The following is a 15,367-nucleotide window of genomic DNA, read 5'->3' on the forward strand; positions in this document are numbered from 1 at the left end:
ACCATAATTTAGAATCACAGATTTTGTTGCTATGGGGGATTCAAAGCACAGTACTGAATTTTGTACAGATTTTACCAAGACATTATAATTCAGTTGGTAATAAATAACTAATCTGCAGAACTTACTTTTTCTATCTCTTAATAGAAATAAGGTAGAAGAATAAAGTTATCTGCAATAATATGTACATTAATACCTATGATTACAGAATTATCTGACTTCAGTCAGCAATTTTTAGTATCTCACTAGCACACTAAATAGAAGGAAAGTATTTCTTAACAGTGAACATCTTTTCCATGCTATTTTGAAATACAGTATTTTTTATTTTTCAACAAAGGCAAAACAGAATACAGGCTTTCAGTTTAAATCTCAGATATGTTACTTAGCTGTTATGTTATTAGCTGTTGCTTTTAGGCAAGTTATTTACTTTATTATAGAATCTATTTGCTCATCTATAAATTGGTAATCACACTTCACATTTTTAAGGATTAAATGAGATAATATTGGTCAAGTTCATAATATGTGCTCAATAAATGGTGGTAATTATTTCTAACTTATTTAGCTTACCCTTAGTTTTATCTGAATTATATAGTTTAATACATGTATGGATACTCTGCATTATATGTCTTTGCTTTTTAAATTGTGTTGTAAAATTTATGTCATTAACCAGTAGATTGATTCCTGTTAATCCTAGTAAACTTCCTGTATATTCAGAGATCACTAAGAAAAGAGGTACATATTTTTATTTCCAAATTATATCTAAAATTGAATAGTATTTTTATTATTTGGAAACAGAAGACTTCTTTGAGAAATTGTACATATCAAATTACAAATTATGCTTGTTATTAAAAATGTTTATGCAAGTAATTTTTAAATTTTTATATGATACGTATAACATATTTCCTCTTAATATATTCTAATGCATTGCACTTAATTTTATCATACGGTTGTACGATAATTCTATTATAATTATAATGCATTATAAAAAAAGATTATAGTTCTCATTAAAGAAGTTTTTTTCTTAATTGTATAATAGCAGAAGTCTAATTTATTTGTTTCTTTCTGATTCAAGTGCCATAGTGGAAAGAACATTATATTCTAGTCTTCTAAAATCTTGCTTCTCAAAGTGTCACCTGAGGACCAGCAGAATTGGCATCACCTGAGAGTTTGCTAGAAATTTAGATCCTCAGGCATTTTACCAATTCAGCCTGCATTTTAACACAGTCATTGGTCTCTACATTAGAAGCACTGCTATAGAATATGTGTCTGATCTCTATTGAGGTTTTGTTATATATTAGCTGTGAGACTTGGTTAAGTTTGATAACACCTGTAAACTCTGGCTTCCTCATCTGCTAAAAAGTGAAATAGAATTACTGTGTTCAAGCTCTATACTTGTTACGAGGTTCAAGTGAAACTTGTGAAAACATTTTTTTGGTCTTATATGAGCGAAAAAAACCTCACTTATATGTGAGGTTTATCAACACTATGGGTATATAATCCTTAGTTATGTTAAACTCATGTAAACTATTATGTTAAACTCATTTATTCAAATATGCAGAGATTAATATAGGATTTTTCATATACTCAGTTTGTATGAGAAATGGACACACATGTAAATATATTGTTTTGAAATAGTTATGAATGAGTATGACTTTATAGGATGAGTAATTTTGTATTCTTAAATTGTTACCATTTTAATAATACATTTCAACTTCAGGTAAGAAAGAACTGCAAACCAAGTATAATCCTTTTTTATTGAGCGCAAAGCATAACTATATCGTTGTCCAGGAGTAGTCTGTTTTGAGTCTTATAAAAGATAATTCTCTAGAAATCTTGCAAACAACGCATCTCAAGCTTTTTAGCTTAAGAATGCCCTCTTAGACACATTTCATTTTAACATGAACTGGAACAGGCTTTTAAGATTTTATAGTATACTATCTTTAATTTCTAGGCAAAAGAAAAACAGAATGCAAAGAAAGCACAGGAAACCAAATGAAGAAGATGCTTTGGGATGTGTACCCATTTCTGCTTCTGCACTTATTTTCAAGGAAACCATTAAGTATAAAGAACTTTGAGCAACATCCTAATCGACTCAGCGCACGTTTGGCAATAGCCCCAGTCTGTCTCGTCTTCAGTGCATGGATTCATAACCTCTCCCTGCCTGCATCATGTGCATGTGGTGCATATTAAATAAAAGTGGTGTTCAGAGCGCTTGCCGAAATCCCATTATATGACATTGGATCTGAGAACTCCTGTTGGTTCTCTGGATGGTAACTACCGTAATGAACCATAATGAACTACCGTAATGAAAATGGACAAATGATATTCTCTACCTGTAATTGTTATAATTTTCCAATTTTCCAGCTTGGTTAAATGCTTAAAATTTATAAATGTCAGATCTATTAAATGGAGTCTCTTGTTTCTTCTCATCATTAATGAAAAAATTAGTAATTCTGTCTTTGATATCTAAATAATTTGAAGATTTAAAAACTGAATTTTATCTTCTATACCAATTATTTGTAAAAGCTTGATTTTAAAGATCATTTGAAAAGAACAGAAGTATAGTTTCTGGGCTTCCCTGGTGGTCCAGTGGTTAAGAATCTGCCTGCCAATGCAGGGGACATGGGTTTGAGGCTTGGTCTGGGAAGATCCCACATGCTGCGGAGCAACTAAGCCCATGTGTGCCACAACTACTGAGCCTGCACTCTACAGCCTCCGAGCCACAACTACTGAAGCCCACGTGCCTAGAGCCTGTGCTCCGCAACAAGAGAAGCCACCGCAATGAGAAGCCCACACACCACAACGAAGAGTAGCCCGCACTCAGTGCAAGTAGAGAATGCCCACGCACAGCAACAAAGACCCAACACAGCCAAAAATAAATAAATAAGTAAATGTTTAAAAAAAAAAAAGCATAGTTTCTAGTGATTTTCATTGCTACCAGTAGAAAAAGTAAAAAAATCCCAATTTTATTTTAGCAAACTTTTTTCAGTGTTTGGGATTATTTTTGTATTGTAGAATTATTTCAGGAAGGTGTATTATGCATCAAAGCAAAATTTTAGGTTAAGAACAGATTGTAAATCTTAAAGATTTTTGGTGCTACTCTCAGTTTGGCAACATTTTTTCAAGCTGTTAAACTGTATCTTTATAAAGAATTGGGGGTTTAGCAATTCAGGCTATCTGCTTTTTTTAAAAAAGGATGATGGTGGTGGTGGAGGATCCTTCTTTGCCAATTTGAACAAAATTAGTACAGCCCAGTAGTTTCGAAGAGCCATTTATCGTTTGCCCGCAATGGAATTGGGAGTTGCTTTGTTTTTTATTTTATAAAATAATATTGTATTCTTGCTCTTAATCTTCTTTTCCAAGTTAAACTTTAAAGGAAATTTTATAAAACTTATGTTTGTAAAGGAAATAATCTTTTTTCTTTACTAGGTACCTTTCTGAAATTGATACATGACTTTAATATTTTATTATAGAAAAGTTTAAACATGTAGAGAGACTGTGTACGCGTCCTCTAGTTTCAAACACGTGAATTTTTTTTTTCCTGTAAAAAGCTTTATTGTTTCCATTTGGTCCAAGGGTTGGGAGAGGGCTCCAGCGTGGTTAAAAAGGTGCCTACTGGGCTTCCCTGGTGGCGCAGTGGTTGAGAGTCCGTCTGCCGATGCAGGGGACACGGGTTTGTGCCCTGGTCCGCGAAGATCCCATATGCCGCGGAGCGGCTGGGCCCGTGAGCCATGGCCGCTGAGCCTGCGCGTCCGGAGCCTGTGCTCCGCAACGGGAGAGACCACAGCAGTGAGAGGCCCGTCTACCGCAAAAAAAAAAAAAAAGTGCCTACTTGCTGCCGAGAGCTGCTTCAGGCAGAAGCCCTGACACCAGAGGGGCTCCTCAAAGGCCACTGGACTTTGGAGGCTTCTCGTCGTGCTTGAGGATGAGCCTTTCGAAGAGATACTGGCCCAGCCCAGCCTGGGGACCAGACAGCCTGCGGAGCTTAGTCAGGTGGTCGCCCATCTTCTTGATGAGTTTCACCTGCTCATCTAGGGCGTGGCCCTCCAAGAAGTCACAGAGGCGGGGCTGTGCGCGGGCAGAACCCAGGGCATGCAGGTCCACGAGGGCCTGATTCAGGTTCTTCTCCATGAACACAGCGGCTTCTGGAGCGTCCTGGGTTTTATGCCCCTCCTCTTGGGACGGCTTCTGCAGGTCCTGGAAGACGGCCAGGTGGCTGCACTGGTTTTGCATTTTCAAGGGTCGCTCGGCGCCCTCGCGCTGCTCCTCCGCCGATTCGCAGAAGCAGTGGCCCACGCCCCCCAGAGGCACAACGCTTCGTTGGAAATGGAAGCCCAGAGAGAGGTAGGTGTAGGAGGCCTACAGACGCATGTTGGACAGGCCGTGGAGGACAGCCTCCACCTGGGTGGAATCATTCTGAGGAATCCTGGAGCTCCCAGTTGATGGGTTAATAAGGAGTTAAGCTCAAAAAATGGAGTTGTCCGGGCCTGGTGGCCGAGGATAGCTGTGTGGCTGATTCCAAAAGTTAAGACGGGAAAAAAGTTTGGAGGGTGGTCAGAGGCTGGAACAAGGGGCGTCCCTGGGTCTGTTCCATCCAAACACGGTTGAAGCAAGAGACAGAGATCCTCGGGACCACCGAGCACACTGCCTAAGGAGTGTTTTTAGGCTTACTACACTGTGGTATTTTTAACTAATGTGGGGAAGACCTGGTGGTAAGTTGAATAGTAAAATTAATGAAATATTTTTCATACATAATTTCAGTTGAAGGTCATGAAGAATTTGTAGTTTTTCATTTGTGGGTAAATATATTTCACTTTGGAAACGATAGTGATTATGGAGTGTTTTCAAAGCCATGATACAGTTTAACAGTGATTTCATAAGGATTATTTTAAGCTCATCTTGAGCCCATACATTTATTTCAACTTAATTTATATACCCTATTTTGTAGAGTCTTAAATTTTGTAAAGCAATACAAGTAGTATTGTAGTAGGTAGTATCCAGTAATCAAGGATGGTGTGATACTGGCATTAAGGATCAACAAATACCTCAGTGGGATAGAAGAGAGAGCCGAAAAACAAATCTACATTTATATGGTCACTTGATTTTTGACAGAGGTAGCAAAGCAATCCAACAGAGAAGGGAAATCTTTTCAACAAATGGAGCCGGAACAGCTAAATATCCCCATGGAAAAAAATGAACCATGATTCCCTACCTCACAAAAATGAATTTGAGATGGATGACAGACCTAAATGTGATAGCTAAAATACAAAGCTTTTTAGAGGAAACAGAGGTGAATATCTTAGGTGACAGAAAATAACGATAAAAGATCTAAAATTAGTGTTCATGAAAATTAAAAACTTGTCATTGAAAGATGCTTTTAATACAAGTAGCTAGTATCAAATGACATTTAAAAATTAGCTTTATTCTGGAAAAGGCAAGGCAAGGGGTTTTCCCCTAGAGCCTCTGGAAAGGAACATAGCCCTGCTGACATCTTAGTTTTGGCTCAGTGAGACTCATTTTGGAATGACCTCCAAAACTGTAAGAATAAATTTATGTTGTTTTAGGCCAAAAAGTAAATAAATAACTAAATAAAAATTAGCTTTATAAAATCACTGAGTTAATAGATATAAGGATATTTTCTTATTAATCTAATTCTAATACAATTCCTTGATAGGCATTTGCATAGTAAGAATGGTTTATTTTATCTGCTTCCTCGATGATTGCAAATGCATTGTGACCCTTCATGATAATTTCTGCCAGTGAATAAAGAAGTATGACATCCTTTTCTGCGTCCTATGTCATGAAGCTAGTGGGTAGAGAAAATGGAAGAATAAAGAGCAATTCAGAAATACGTTAAGTGTTAGTTATGTGGGAAAAAATTTTTTTAAAGAAATGTTTAAAAGAAAGTCATTTGCTCATTTCACTTTTGCCCTTTCTTTTCTGAAATCTCATTTAATGATTGGGTAGGTGAAGGCACTTCCGTTCTGTTTTATGCCTTTTAAAATAGCCAATTCTAAGGGATATACTTCTGCTGTTTTAAACAAAGAAAGCTTACCAACAGCTGCGATACTGGCTAGTCTCAATTTCATATGTTTAGTTCCCAAGATAACTGCCCTTTTTCTAGCAGAGAGCAGTCAGCTTGACTGTGTCACTAGAATAGACAAATATTTGTTCTGAGATCATGAACCATGGGGACTTGCTCCCCTACTTAGACCATGATACATACTCCTGTGTCTGCTACAGTGTTACATGCAGATTAATACCTTTAGTTACTAATCCTAGTTGCCTAAAACATTTCAGGATACATTCAGAAGTTGCTCTTTTCCTGTAAGAGGATTCTGTTTTTGTTTCAAAAAAAAAAAAAAAACCATGGCTTTTAAGGTTTTCCCTTAAAAAAAAAAAAGAAAAGAAAACTTAAAGATAAGCAAAATGAAATTTAAATTACCCATAGTTCTACCACCAGAGATGACTACATTAACATGTTAGTGTACTTAGTGATCCTTTTTCCCCACGTTTTTGTATGTTAGTCTCACATGCCCTCTCCACATTCTGAAATAGATTTGTGTAGTATACATTATTTTTAAAGTTGATGATACACAATTTACCTTTTTTGTATCATTGATGACTTACTTGCAGGAAACAAACCACTCTAGCTATTTTAAGAGGAATGGGAATTAATATTGGGAATTTTGAAACTACTTAGTTCCTTACAAAATCATTGGAAGGTATGGAGAAATGGGCTCAAGTTTGGGTCCCCAGAAAAGACTCCAGCAAAACATACGTTAACTGGCCCACCAGGGCAACTGCTACTACTGCAGCGGCCAAGGGGTTCGCCAGTGGGCTTTCTGACGTTAGAACAGGCTGCAGAGGTTGTGTTCTGGGAGTGGGGACCTGCCACACTGTCTGCAGGCGCCCAGTGACCATACACGGGAAAGCAGAAAACTGCCACCTCTCCCTGGCTGCACATGCCATGGAGATGGCTTCTGCCTTACTTGTCACTTCCAAGTCTTACATTAGGTTTTCTGCAAAGGGAGTCTGGGAAGTTGTTTTTTTTCTTTTTTGGCATCTTTATTGGAGTATAGTTGCTTTACAATGGTGTGTCAGTTTCTGCTTTATAACAAAGTGAATCAGTTATACATACACATGTCCCCATATCTCTTCCCACTTGCATCTCCCTCCCTCCCACCCTCCCTATCCCAGCCCTCTAGGTGGTCACAAACCACCGAGCTGATCTCCCTGTGCTATGTGGCTGCTTCCCACTAGCTATCTATTTTACATTTGGTAGTGTATGGAAATTGGTTTTTAACTCTTCAGTCTGCAGAGTAGGAAGGCACTCCAAGGATGGAGGACGAGGTCGATGTGGGTGCTGTGTGCAAACCCACTTCATCACACACTACTACGGTCTTCCACCCCAAAACAATTTCTCCTTTTCACATAAGTAATACGTGTTTATTTTAGAGAAATGAGAAAATACAGAGAATAAAAAACATATAAAAATCAAATCTAATCCCATTACCTAGAGATAATCAGTGTTGGTATTCTGATGTAGATCTCTCCAGAGAATGTGTTTACACTTACCCATGTAATAGATATTTTCTTTTTCTGAAAATGGGATTATGTTGCATGCTAGTTCACCCTAAACTTTCATATTAATAATTACGCTTATATCACATCTTTTTTAATGGCTGCTTAGAATTCCATTATATAAATATGCTTTAATGTATTTAACAAGCCCCCGATCGGGGCTTGTAAGGAATAAAGTGTAGAAACAGGCAAACTGGATGGTTCAATTTTTAGGGAGGAATTTTATTTTTTAAGGTAAAGTGAATTCCTAGATCAGGCAAGCATACACGTTCTTTAATTTGTTATTTTCCTTAGCACATAGTTACTGGCACTAAATCCAGTGATTGACCCAACTAAAGAGTCACCACTTGAAGCATACCTAGTCCTTTTGTTTTTGACTTGATATGTTAACCTCTTGACATACCTTTCAAGATCTGGTAATATCTTTGGTTAATTTATTCTTTGGTAATTTATTCAACATACCTGAGTTGTTCTAGATGCTAGAGGTATAGTGGTGAATGAGATAAAACCCCACCCTCATGGTGAGACAAGTAATAGACAAGCCTGTCTAATGTAATTTTTTCAAGTAGCAGTGAGAACTGTAAAAAGAAACCAGGACAAAAGGATGGAGGGAGCTGAGGTTTGATAGGATGGCCATGGAAAGTCCCTTGAAGGAGATGATATTTCAGCAGAGACCTGAATGAAGAGAATTTTATTTCTGAAGCACTGACTCAGCAATATGAAAGTGAATCACATACGGGCAGAACCAACATGTAATAATTCAGAATATTAATTTGCAGTAATGTTTGATGACAGTTGACTTGGGGTGTCGATATGAAAATAGGTTGAATAAAAGTTACATTTAGAAAATGTAGGTCCTAGAAAAGGCTAGGACCACTGGCCTATCCTTTTTAGGCTATCCAGATATTTTACATTGATAAGCTTCTCTAACCCTTTCTTGTAGCAATAATAATATAGTATTGACTAAACCATAATTCCAGTGGTAAAAGCCTCATGCAAGTGTATTTTTAAAAACAATTTGATATACATCATGATTAAAGATGTAAACATTAAAACTAAAACAAATGAAATTACTAGAAAAAAGTGGGAGAATATTTTATTATTTGGGGGAAGGGAAAAGCCTCTAAGCAAGAAATAAAACATTAAAAAAACATAGAAAAAAAGAATCCAGAGTGAAATGCTTGATTCCATAAAAATTTCTGTACAATAACATACCCCATTAAAGACAGCAAGCCAACAAAATCTTAACCATAAAAAATGTAATATGTATATTAGAAGTATAATATCCAATATACAGAGAGCTCTTATAAAAAAAAAAGAAGGAAAAAGGAAAAGGTTACCCAGGAGAAAAATTGGCAAGTGATAAGAACAAGCAATTCATAGAAGAAATTGAAATGGCTAGTGACATTATAAAAGATAGTAAATCTCACTAGTGATTAAGAAAATGAAAGTTAAAATAATAAAGGGATGACCTTTTCCTGTCAGATTATGAAGAAGTTAAAGTGATTGCAAATGACCCTTTTACAATGTGCACGGAAGCAGGGCAGGTTCCTGGAACAGTGGTAGAAGCCTTTTTGAAAAGCAATTTGGCAATTCTCAAAATTCAGTGGTCTGTATCCTTCACAACAATTTCACTCCAAAAACCACATTACAGATGTGTTCAGACACCTATACAAAGACGGGTATAAGAAAATTCTTCATAGCATTATTTGTCATAGCAAGTAATTGGAGACATCCCAGAAGCACAGCAATAGGGAATGGGTAAATGAGTCATAGTATGTTGGAATACTGTGCAATCACTGAAAAGGAGGTGAATTTCTACATATTAACATGGAAAGATGTTTGATATATCTTTGAGGAAAAAGTAAGTTGCATTATAGTGGTGTACATTTTCTGAAAAACAATCTTATATGGATATATAAGAATAAAAAATATTTTAAAGTGTCACACCAAACTCTTAATAGTTACTAGCCTAGGAGCTTAGAACTTTTAAGGGTGAAGTGGGGAATTTTCCATTTTAAATGAATAGGCTTCTGAGATAATTGAATTTTTCCAATGAGAATATATTAATTTTGTATTCTAAATAATATGTAAATAAACTATCAGTAAATTAGCTAATTATTCTCATAACAAAAGTATTGGCAGGATTTTTTTTCAATAAGATGCTCCCTAAGTGCAGTTAAGCATGAACAAAACGTAAACAAATGCAGTTTATATACATATATACACACATATACATCTGTATAACACATATTTGAAATAAATGTATTTGCAATCTAAGGCATGCCTAGAATGCCTTCTGAGCAACAATAATACAGCTGATTATGGAGTACTCCCCACTGGTGGCCATTCCCCTAGCATTTTAAATATATTATTCTATTTTACTTCCTTCCTCCTATTATTTTTTTCCCTTTGAATCAAACTGTCTACAGTCTGGCTACTCAAAGTGTGGCCCACAGACCAGCAGCACCGACATCACCTGGGAACTTGTAAGAAATGCAGACTCTCCTTGCCTCAGGCCAATGGAATCAGAATCTGCATTTTAACAAGATGCCCAGTTGATTCCTATGCACATTAAAATTCAACGAGCACAGCCTCACCTGTTATTTTTTATTTATTTATTTTTTTGCGGTACGCGGGCCTCTTACTGTTGTGATCTCTCCCGTTGCGGAGCACAGGCTCCGGACGCGTAGGCTCAGCGGCCATGGCTCACGGGCCCAGCCGCTCCGCGGCATGTGGGATCTTCCCGGACCGGGGCACGAACTCGTGTCCCCTGCATCGGCAGGCGGACTCTCAGCCACTGCGCCACCAGGGAAGCCCTGTTATTTTTATATTTACAGAAATAAGTATTGTTTTCCTAATCAGTGGGCATTGGGCTTTATTTGCTGCACTTGAGAAATTGGTTTTAGGAGTTTTACAGTTTCTCAGTTTCTATAGCAAAATGCAAAAGTGCAGTCGATTAGAAAATTTATTAGGAATAAAATGTGAAACCGTTCACAATGTGTCAGGCACCGTCCTAAGTATTTTTACGTAGTAACTCTAATCCCCACATGATAGGAAGTAAATCCTATTATCTCCATTATTCAGATGAGGACACTAAATGACTAAGATAGTTCCTTGGTCAAGTTCACACAGCTAGTAAGGAGTAGACCTAGGATTCAAACTTGAGCTGAGGCTCCTGAACTCATACTCCTTTCCTTTCCTTCTTTCCTTCCCTCTCCCACTCCCTCTCCCCTTCCTGCCTCTCTCTCTTCCTTTTTACCTCTCTTCATTTCTCCCTTCCCTCTCTTTCCCCTTCTTCCTCCCAACCACCCTTCCCTTCTCCTCTCCCTCCTTCCCTCTTCCTTCCTCCCCGTCCCCCATTCTTAGAGGTGAAAGTTGCATGATCACAAAATCATACAGTGGAAGCACGCACATGAGAAAACTCTCTCTGGATTGATGAGAAGACTTGCAGGAGACACTGTTGACCTTGGCTGAGTTATTAAGAAATGCACACAGCAAGTGGTAAACATGAGCTCTGGGCCTGGTGATTATAATGATTCTGATTAGACACTAACAACCTATCCAGGCTGGGCCCCCTGGGCTGTGTCTCCTAGTGAGGTTACCACAGTTCAAGATCTGCCCTTTAAGCTTATGATTTGAGGCGTTGCGAGTATACTCACTGAAGGTGATAAGGACATTGGATATTTGAGACAATTTAATAAAACTTGCAGGACACTAAGGTGCGCCTAAAAGACAATTTATTAATTTACTTTATAGTTATAACTGCCAAATGGGCCAAATATTCCTAATGGCCTATCAATACATTTTCTCCCTGGTAGATGAACTTACCAGGGAGACTGAATTAAGGCCAGAAGTTTGGTTGTAGAAGTGATCGGAAAGGAAATTATTTGTTTTTTTAGAGATACTGGCTGTCATAACCTGGGAAATGTTTTGTCATACTTGACCTCAACCAAATCTACCTGGTTTACTACACACCTCCTTGGTCAAAATGTTACTATATCTTTTTCCTATACATCGCTAGGGACACAATGACAAAATTGTAAGCTCCATAATTATCACTGGTTGATTAATTCCTACTTCCCTTCTCATATCACACGTTTTCAAATATGTTGTAATTTAAGTTTATTTCATTTCAATTTTATTCTAATCTGGCTTCTTAATGACATCTGGAGGGGCTCCTTAATTTACTTTTTAAACTGTCTCCAAATAAAGGGACTATTTCCTAAAACGTATGTAACACCTATGTACAAGGAATCAGTGTTTCTATTCTAATATTGCCAACATGACCTTTCATTTTGTGTGTCTGTTCACCCCTTTTTTATTGAATTAGAACATACATATAATGAAGTAATTAAAGTATCCAAATCTTAAGTGTACAGCTCAATGAGTTTTTTTTTAATATTTATTTTTTGGCTGTGTCGGGTCTTAGTTGTGGCATACGAGATCTTTCGTTGCAGCATGCAGGCTTCTCTCTATTTGTAACGTGTGGGCTCAGTAGTTGCGGCACGCGGGCTTAGTTGCCCCGCGGTACGTGGGATCTTAGTTCCCCTGGCCTGCATTACAAGACGGATTCTTAATCCTTGGAGCACCAGGGAAGTCCTCAACATGACCTTTCTTAATATCACATTCGTGAAATAGTCTATATCTAATGTGCACATTTGGAATGCTCTGCACACTTACTATGAGGTTGAAAGTTTTTCTCCCAGAGCACACAGGACTGTTATTGGAGAAGTTGTTTTGTTAATACCGTGAACATCTTGGGTGATGCAGCTACTTTTTCAGATTTTAGGGGAAAATTTACTTGAATTAGTATTTGCAGTCAAAAACACTGGTGTGTCCACTTAGTAACCTCTTTATATCTTCTTTTTTTTTTTTTTTTACATCTTTATTGGAGTATAATTGCTTTACAATGGTGTGTTAGTTTCTGCTTTATAACAAAGTGAATCAGTTATACATATGTTCCCATATCTCTTCCCTCTTGCATCTCCCTCCCTCCCACCCTCCCTATCCCACCCCTCCAGGCGGTCACAAAGCACCGAGCTGATCTCCCTGTGCTATGCGGCTGCTTCCCACTAGCTATCTACTTTACATTTGGTAGTGTATATATGTCCATGCCTCTCTCTTGCTTTCTCACAGCTTATGTTTCCCCCTCCCCATATCCTCAAGTCCATTCTCTAGTAGGTCTGTGTCTTTATTCCTGTCTTACCCCTAGGTTCTTCATGACATTTTATTTTCTTAAATTCCATATATATGTGTTATCATACGGTATTTGTCTTCTCTTTCTGAGTTACTTCACTCTGTATGACAGACTCTAGGTCTATCCACCTCATTACAAATACCTCAATTTCGTTTCTTTTTATGGCTGAATAATATTACATCGTATATATATGTGCCACATCTTCTTTATCCATTCATCTGCTGATGGACACTTAGGTTGTTTCCATCTCCGGGCTATTGTAAATAGAGCTGCAATGAACATTTCGGTACATGACCCTTTTTGAATTATGGTTTTCTGAGGGTATATGCCCAGTAGTGGGATTGCTGGGTCATATGGTAGTTCTATTTGTAGTTTTTTAAGGAACGTCCATACTGTTCTCCACAGTGGCTGTATCAATTTACATTCCCACCAGCAGTGCAGGAGGGTTCCCTTTTCTCCACACCCTCTCCAGCATTTATTGTTTCTAGATTTTTTGACGATGGCCTTTCTGACTGGTGTGAGATGATATCTCATTGTAGTTTTGATTTGCATTTCTCTAATGATTAATGATGTTGAGCTTTCTTTCATGTGTTTGTTGGCAGTCTGTATATCTTCTTTGGAGAAATGTCTATTTAGGTCTTCTGCCCATTTTTGGATTGGGTTGTTTGTTTTTATGTTACTGAGCTGCATGAGCTGCTTATAAATTTTGGAGATTAGTCCTTTGTCAGTTCCTTCATCTGCAAGTATTTTCTCCCATTCTGAGGGCTGTCTTTTGATTTGTTTATGGTTTACTTTGCTGTGCAAAAGCTTTGAAGTTTCATTAGCTCCCATTTGTTTATTTTTGTTTTTATTTCCATTTCTCTAGGAGGTGGGTCAGAAAGGATCTTGCTGTGATTTATGTCATAGAGTGTTCTGCCTATGTTTTCCTCTAAGAGTTTGATACTGTCTGGCCTTACATTTAGGTCTTTAATCCATTTTGAGCTTATTTTTGTGTATGGTGTTAGGGTGTTATCTAATCTCATACTTTTACATGTACCTGTCCGGTTTTCTGAGCACCACTTATTGAAGAGGCTGTCCTTTCTCCACTGTACATTCCTGCCTCCTTTATCAAAGATAAGGTGACCATATGTGTGTGGGTTTATCTCTGGGCTTTCTATCCTGTTCCATTGATCTTTCTGTTTTTGTGCCAGTACCATACTGTCTTAATTACTGTAGCTTTGTAGTATAGTCTGAAGTCAGGGAGCCTGATTCCTCCAGCTCCGTTTTCCGTTCTCAGGATTGCTTTGGCTATTTAGGGTCTTTTGTGTTTCCATACAAATTGTGAAATTTTTTGTTCTAGTTCTGTGAAAAATACCAGTGGTAGTTTGATAGGGATTGCATTGAATCTGTAGATTGCTTTGGGTAGTAGAGTCGTTTTCACAATGTTGATTCTTCCAATCCAAGAACATGGTATATCTCTCCATCTATTTGTATCATCTTTAATTTCTTTCATCAGCGTCTTATAATTTTCTGCATACAGGTCTTTTGTCTCCTTAGGTAGGTTTATTCCTAGATATCTTATTCTTTTTGTTGCAATGGTAAATGGGAGTGTTCTCTTGATTTCACTTTCAGATTTTTCATCATTAGTGTATAGGAATGCCAGAGATTTCTGTGCATTAATTTTGTATCCTGCTACTTTACCAAAATCACTGATTAGCTCTAGTAGTTTTCTGGTAGCATCTTTAGGATTCTCTATAGTATCATGTCATCTGCAAACAGTGACAGCTTTACTTCTTCTTTTCCGATTTGGATTCCTTTTATTTCCTTTTCTTCTCTGATTGCTGTGGCTAAAACTTCCAAAATTATGTTGAATAAGAGTGGTGAGAGTGGGCAACCTTGTCTTGTTCCTGATCTTAGTGGATATGCTTTCAGTTTTTCACCATTGAGGACGATGTTGGCTGTGGGCTTGTCATATATGGCCTTTATTATGGTTAGGAAAGTTCCCTCTATGCCTACTTTCTGCAGGGTTTTTATCATAAATGGGTGTTGGATTTTGTCGAAAGCTTTCTCTGCATCTATTGAGATAATCATATGGTTTTTCTCCTTCAATTTGTTAATATGGTGTATCATGTTGATTGGTTTGTGTATATTGAAGAATCCTTGCATTCCTGGAATAAACCCCACTTGATCATGGTGTATGATCCGTTTAATGTGCTGTTGGATTCTGTTTGTTAGTATTTTGTTGTGGATTTTTGTATCTATGTTCATCAGTGATATTGGCCTGTAGTTTTCTTTCTTTGTGACATCCTTGTCTGGTTTTGGTAGCAAGGTGATGGTGGCCTTGTAGAATGAGTTTCGGAGTGTTCCTCCCTCTGCTATATGTTGGAAGAGTTTGAGAAGGATAGGTGTTAGCTCTTCTCTAAATGTTTGATAGAATTCGCCTGTGAAGCCATCAGGTCCTGGGCTTTTGTTTGTTGGAAGATTTTTAATCACAGTTTCAATTTCAGTGCTTGTGATTGGTCTGTTCATATTTTCTGTTTCTTCCTGATTCAGTCTTGGCCAGTTGTGCATTTCTAAGAATTTGTGCATTTCTTCCAGGTTGTCCAT

The 15,367-nt window shown here is 37.6% G+C and overlaps 1 protein-coding gene and 1 pseudogene across 5 annotated transcripts in view; one reads left to right on the forward strand and one right to left on the reverse strand.

Annotated features, from left to right (window-relative positions):
- The window catches only part of UCHL5 (ubiquitin C-terminal hydrolase L5), a 44,577-nt gene extending 42,148 nt beyond the window's left edge, over positions 1–2,429 (forward strand). For 2 of the 5 annotated variants that reach the window (XM_027122166.1, XM_027122167.1), the window contains exon 11: positions 1,949–2,429. In XM_027122166.1, coding sequence (XP_026977967.1) covers positions 1,949–1,993 — 45 coding nt within the window. In that variant the 3' untranslated portion in view covers positions 1,994–2,429. Of the gene's footprint in view, positions 1–667; positions 731–1,948 lie in introns of those variants that run through there. The other 3 variants (XR_003436122.1, XM_027122168.1, XM_027122169.1) reach the window with 3 other exon arrangements.
- A 1,450-nt stretch (positions 2,430–3,879) lies between these two features.
- Positions 3,880–6,921, reverse strand: LOC113628635 (ferritin light chain pseudogene; annotated as a pseudogene).
- Positions 6,922–15,367: the final 8,446 nt, after the last annotated feature.

The sequence above is a fragment of the Aethalodelphis obliquidens genome, unplaced genomic scaffold (assembly GCF_003676395.1).
Source record: "Aethalodelphis obliquidens isolate GAN/ISIS:26980383/991018 unplaced genomic scaffold, ASM367639v1 scaffold24, whole genome shotgun sequence".
Classification (NCBI taxonomy): domain Eukaryota; kingdom Metazoa; phylum Chordata; class Mammalia; order Artiodactyla; family Delphinidae; genus Aethalodelphis; species Aethalodelphis obliquidens.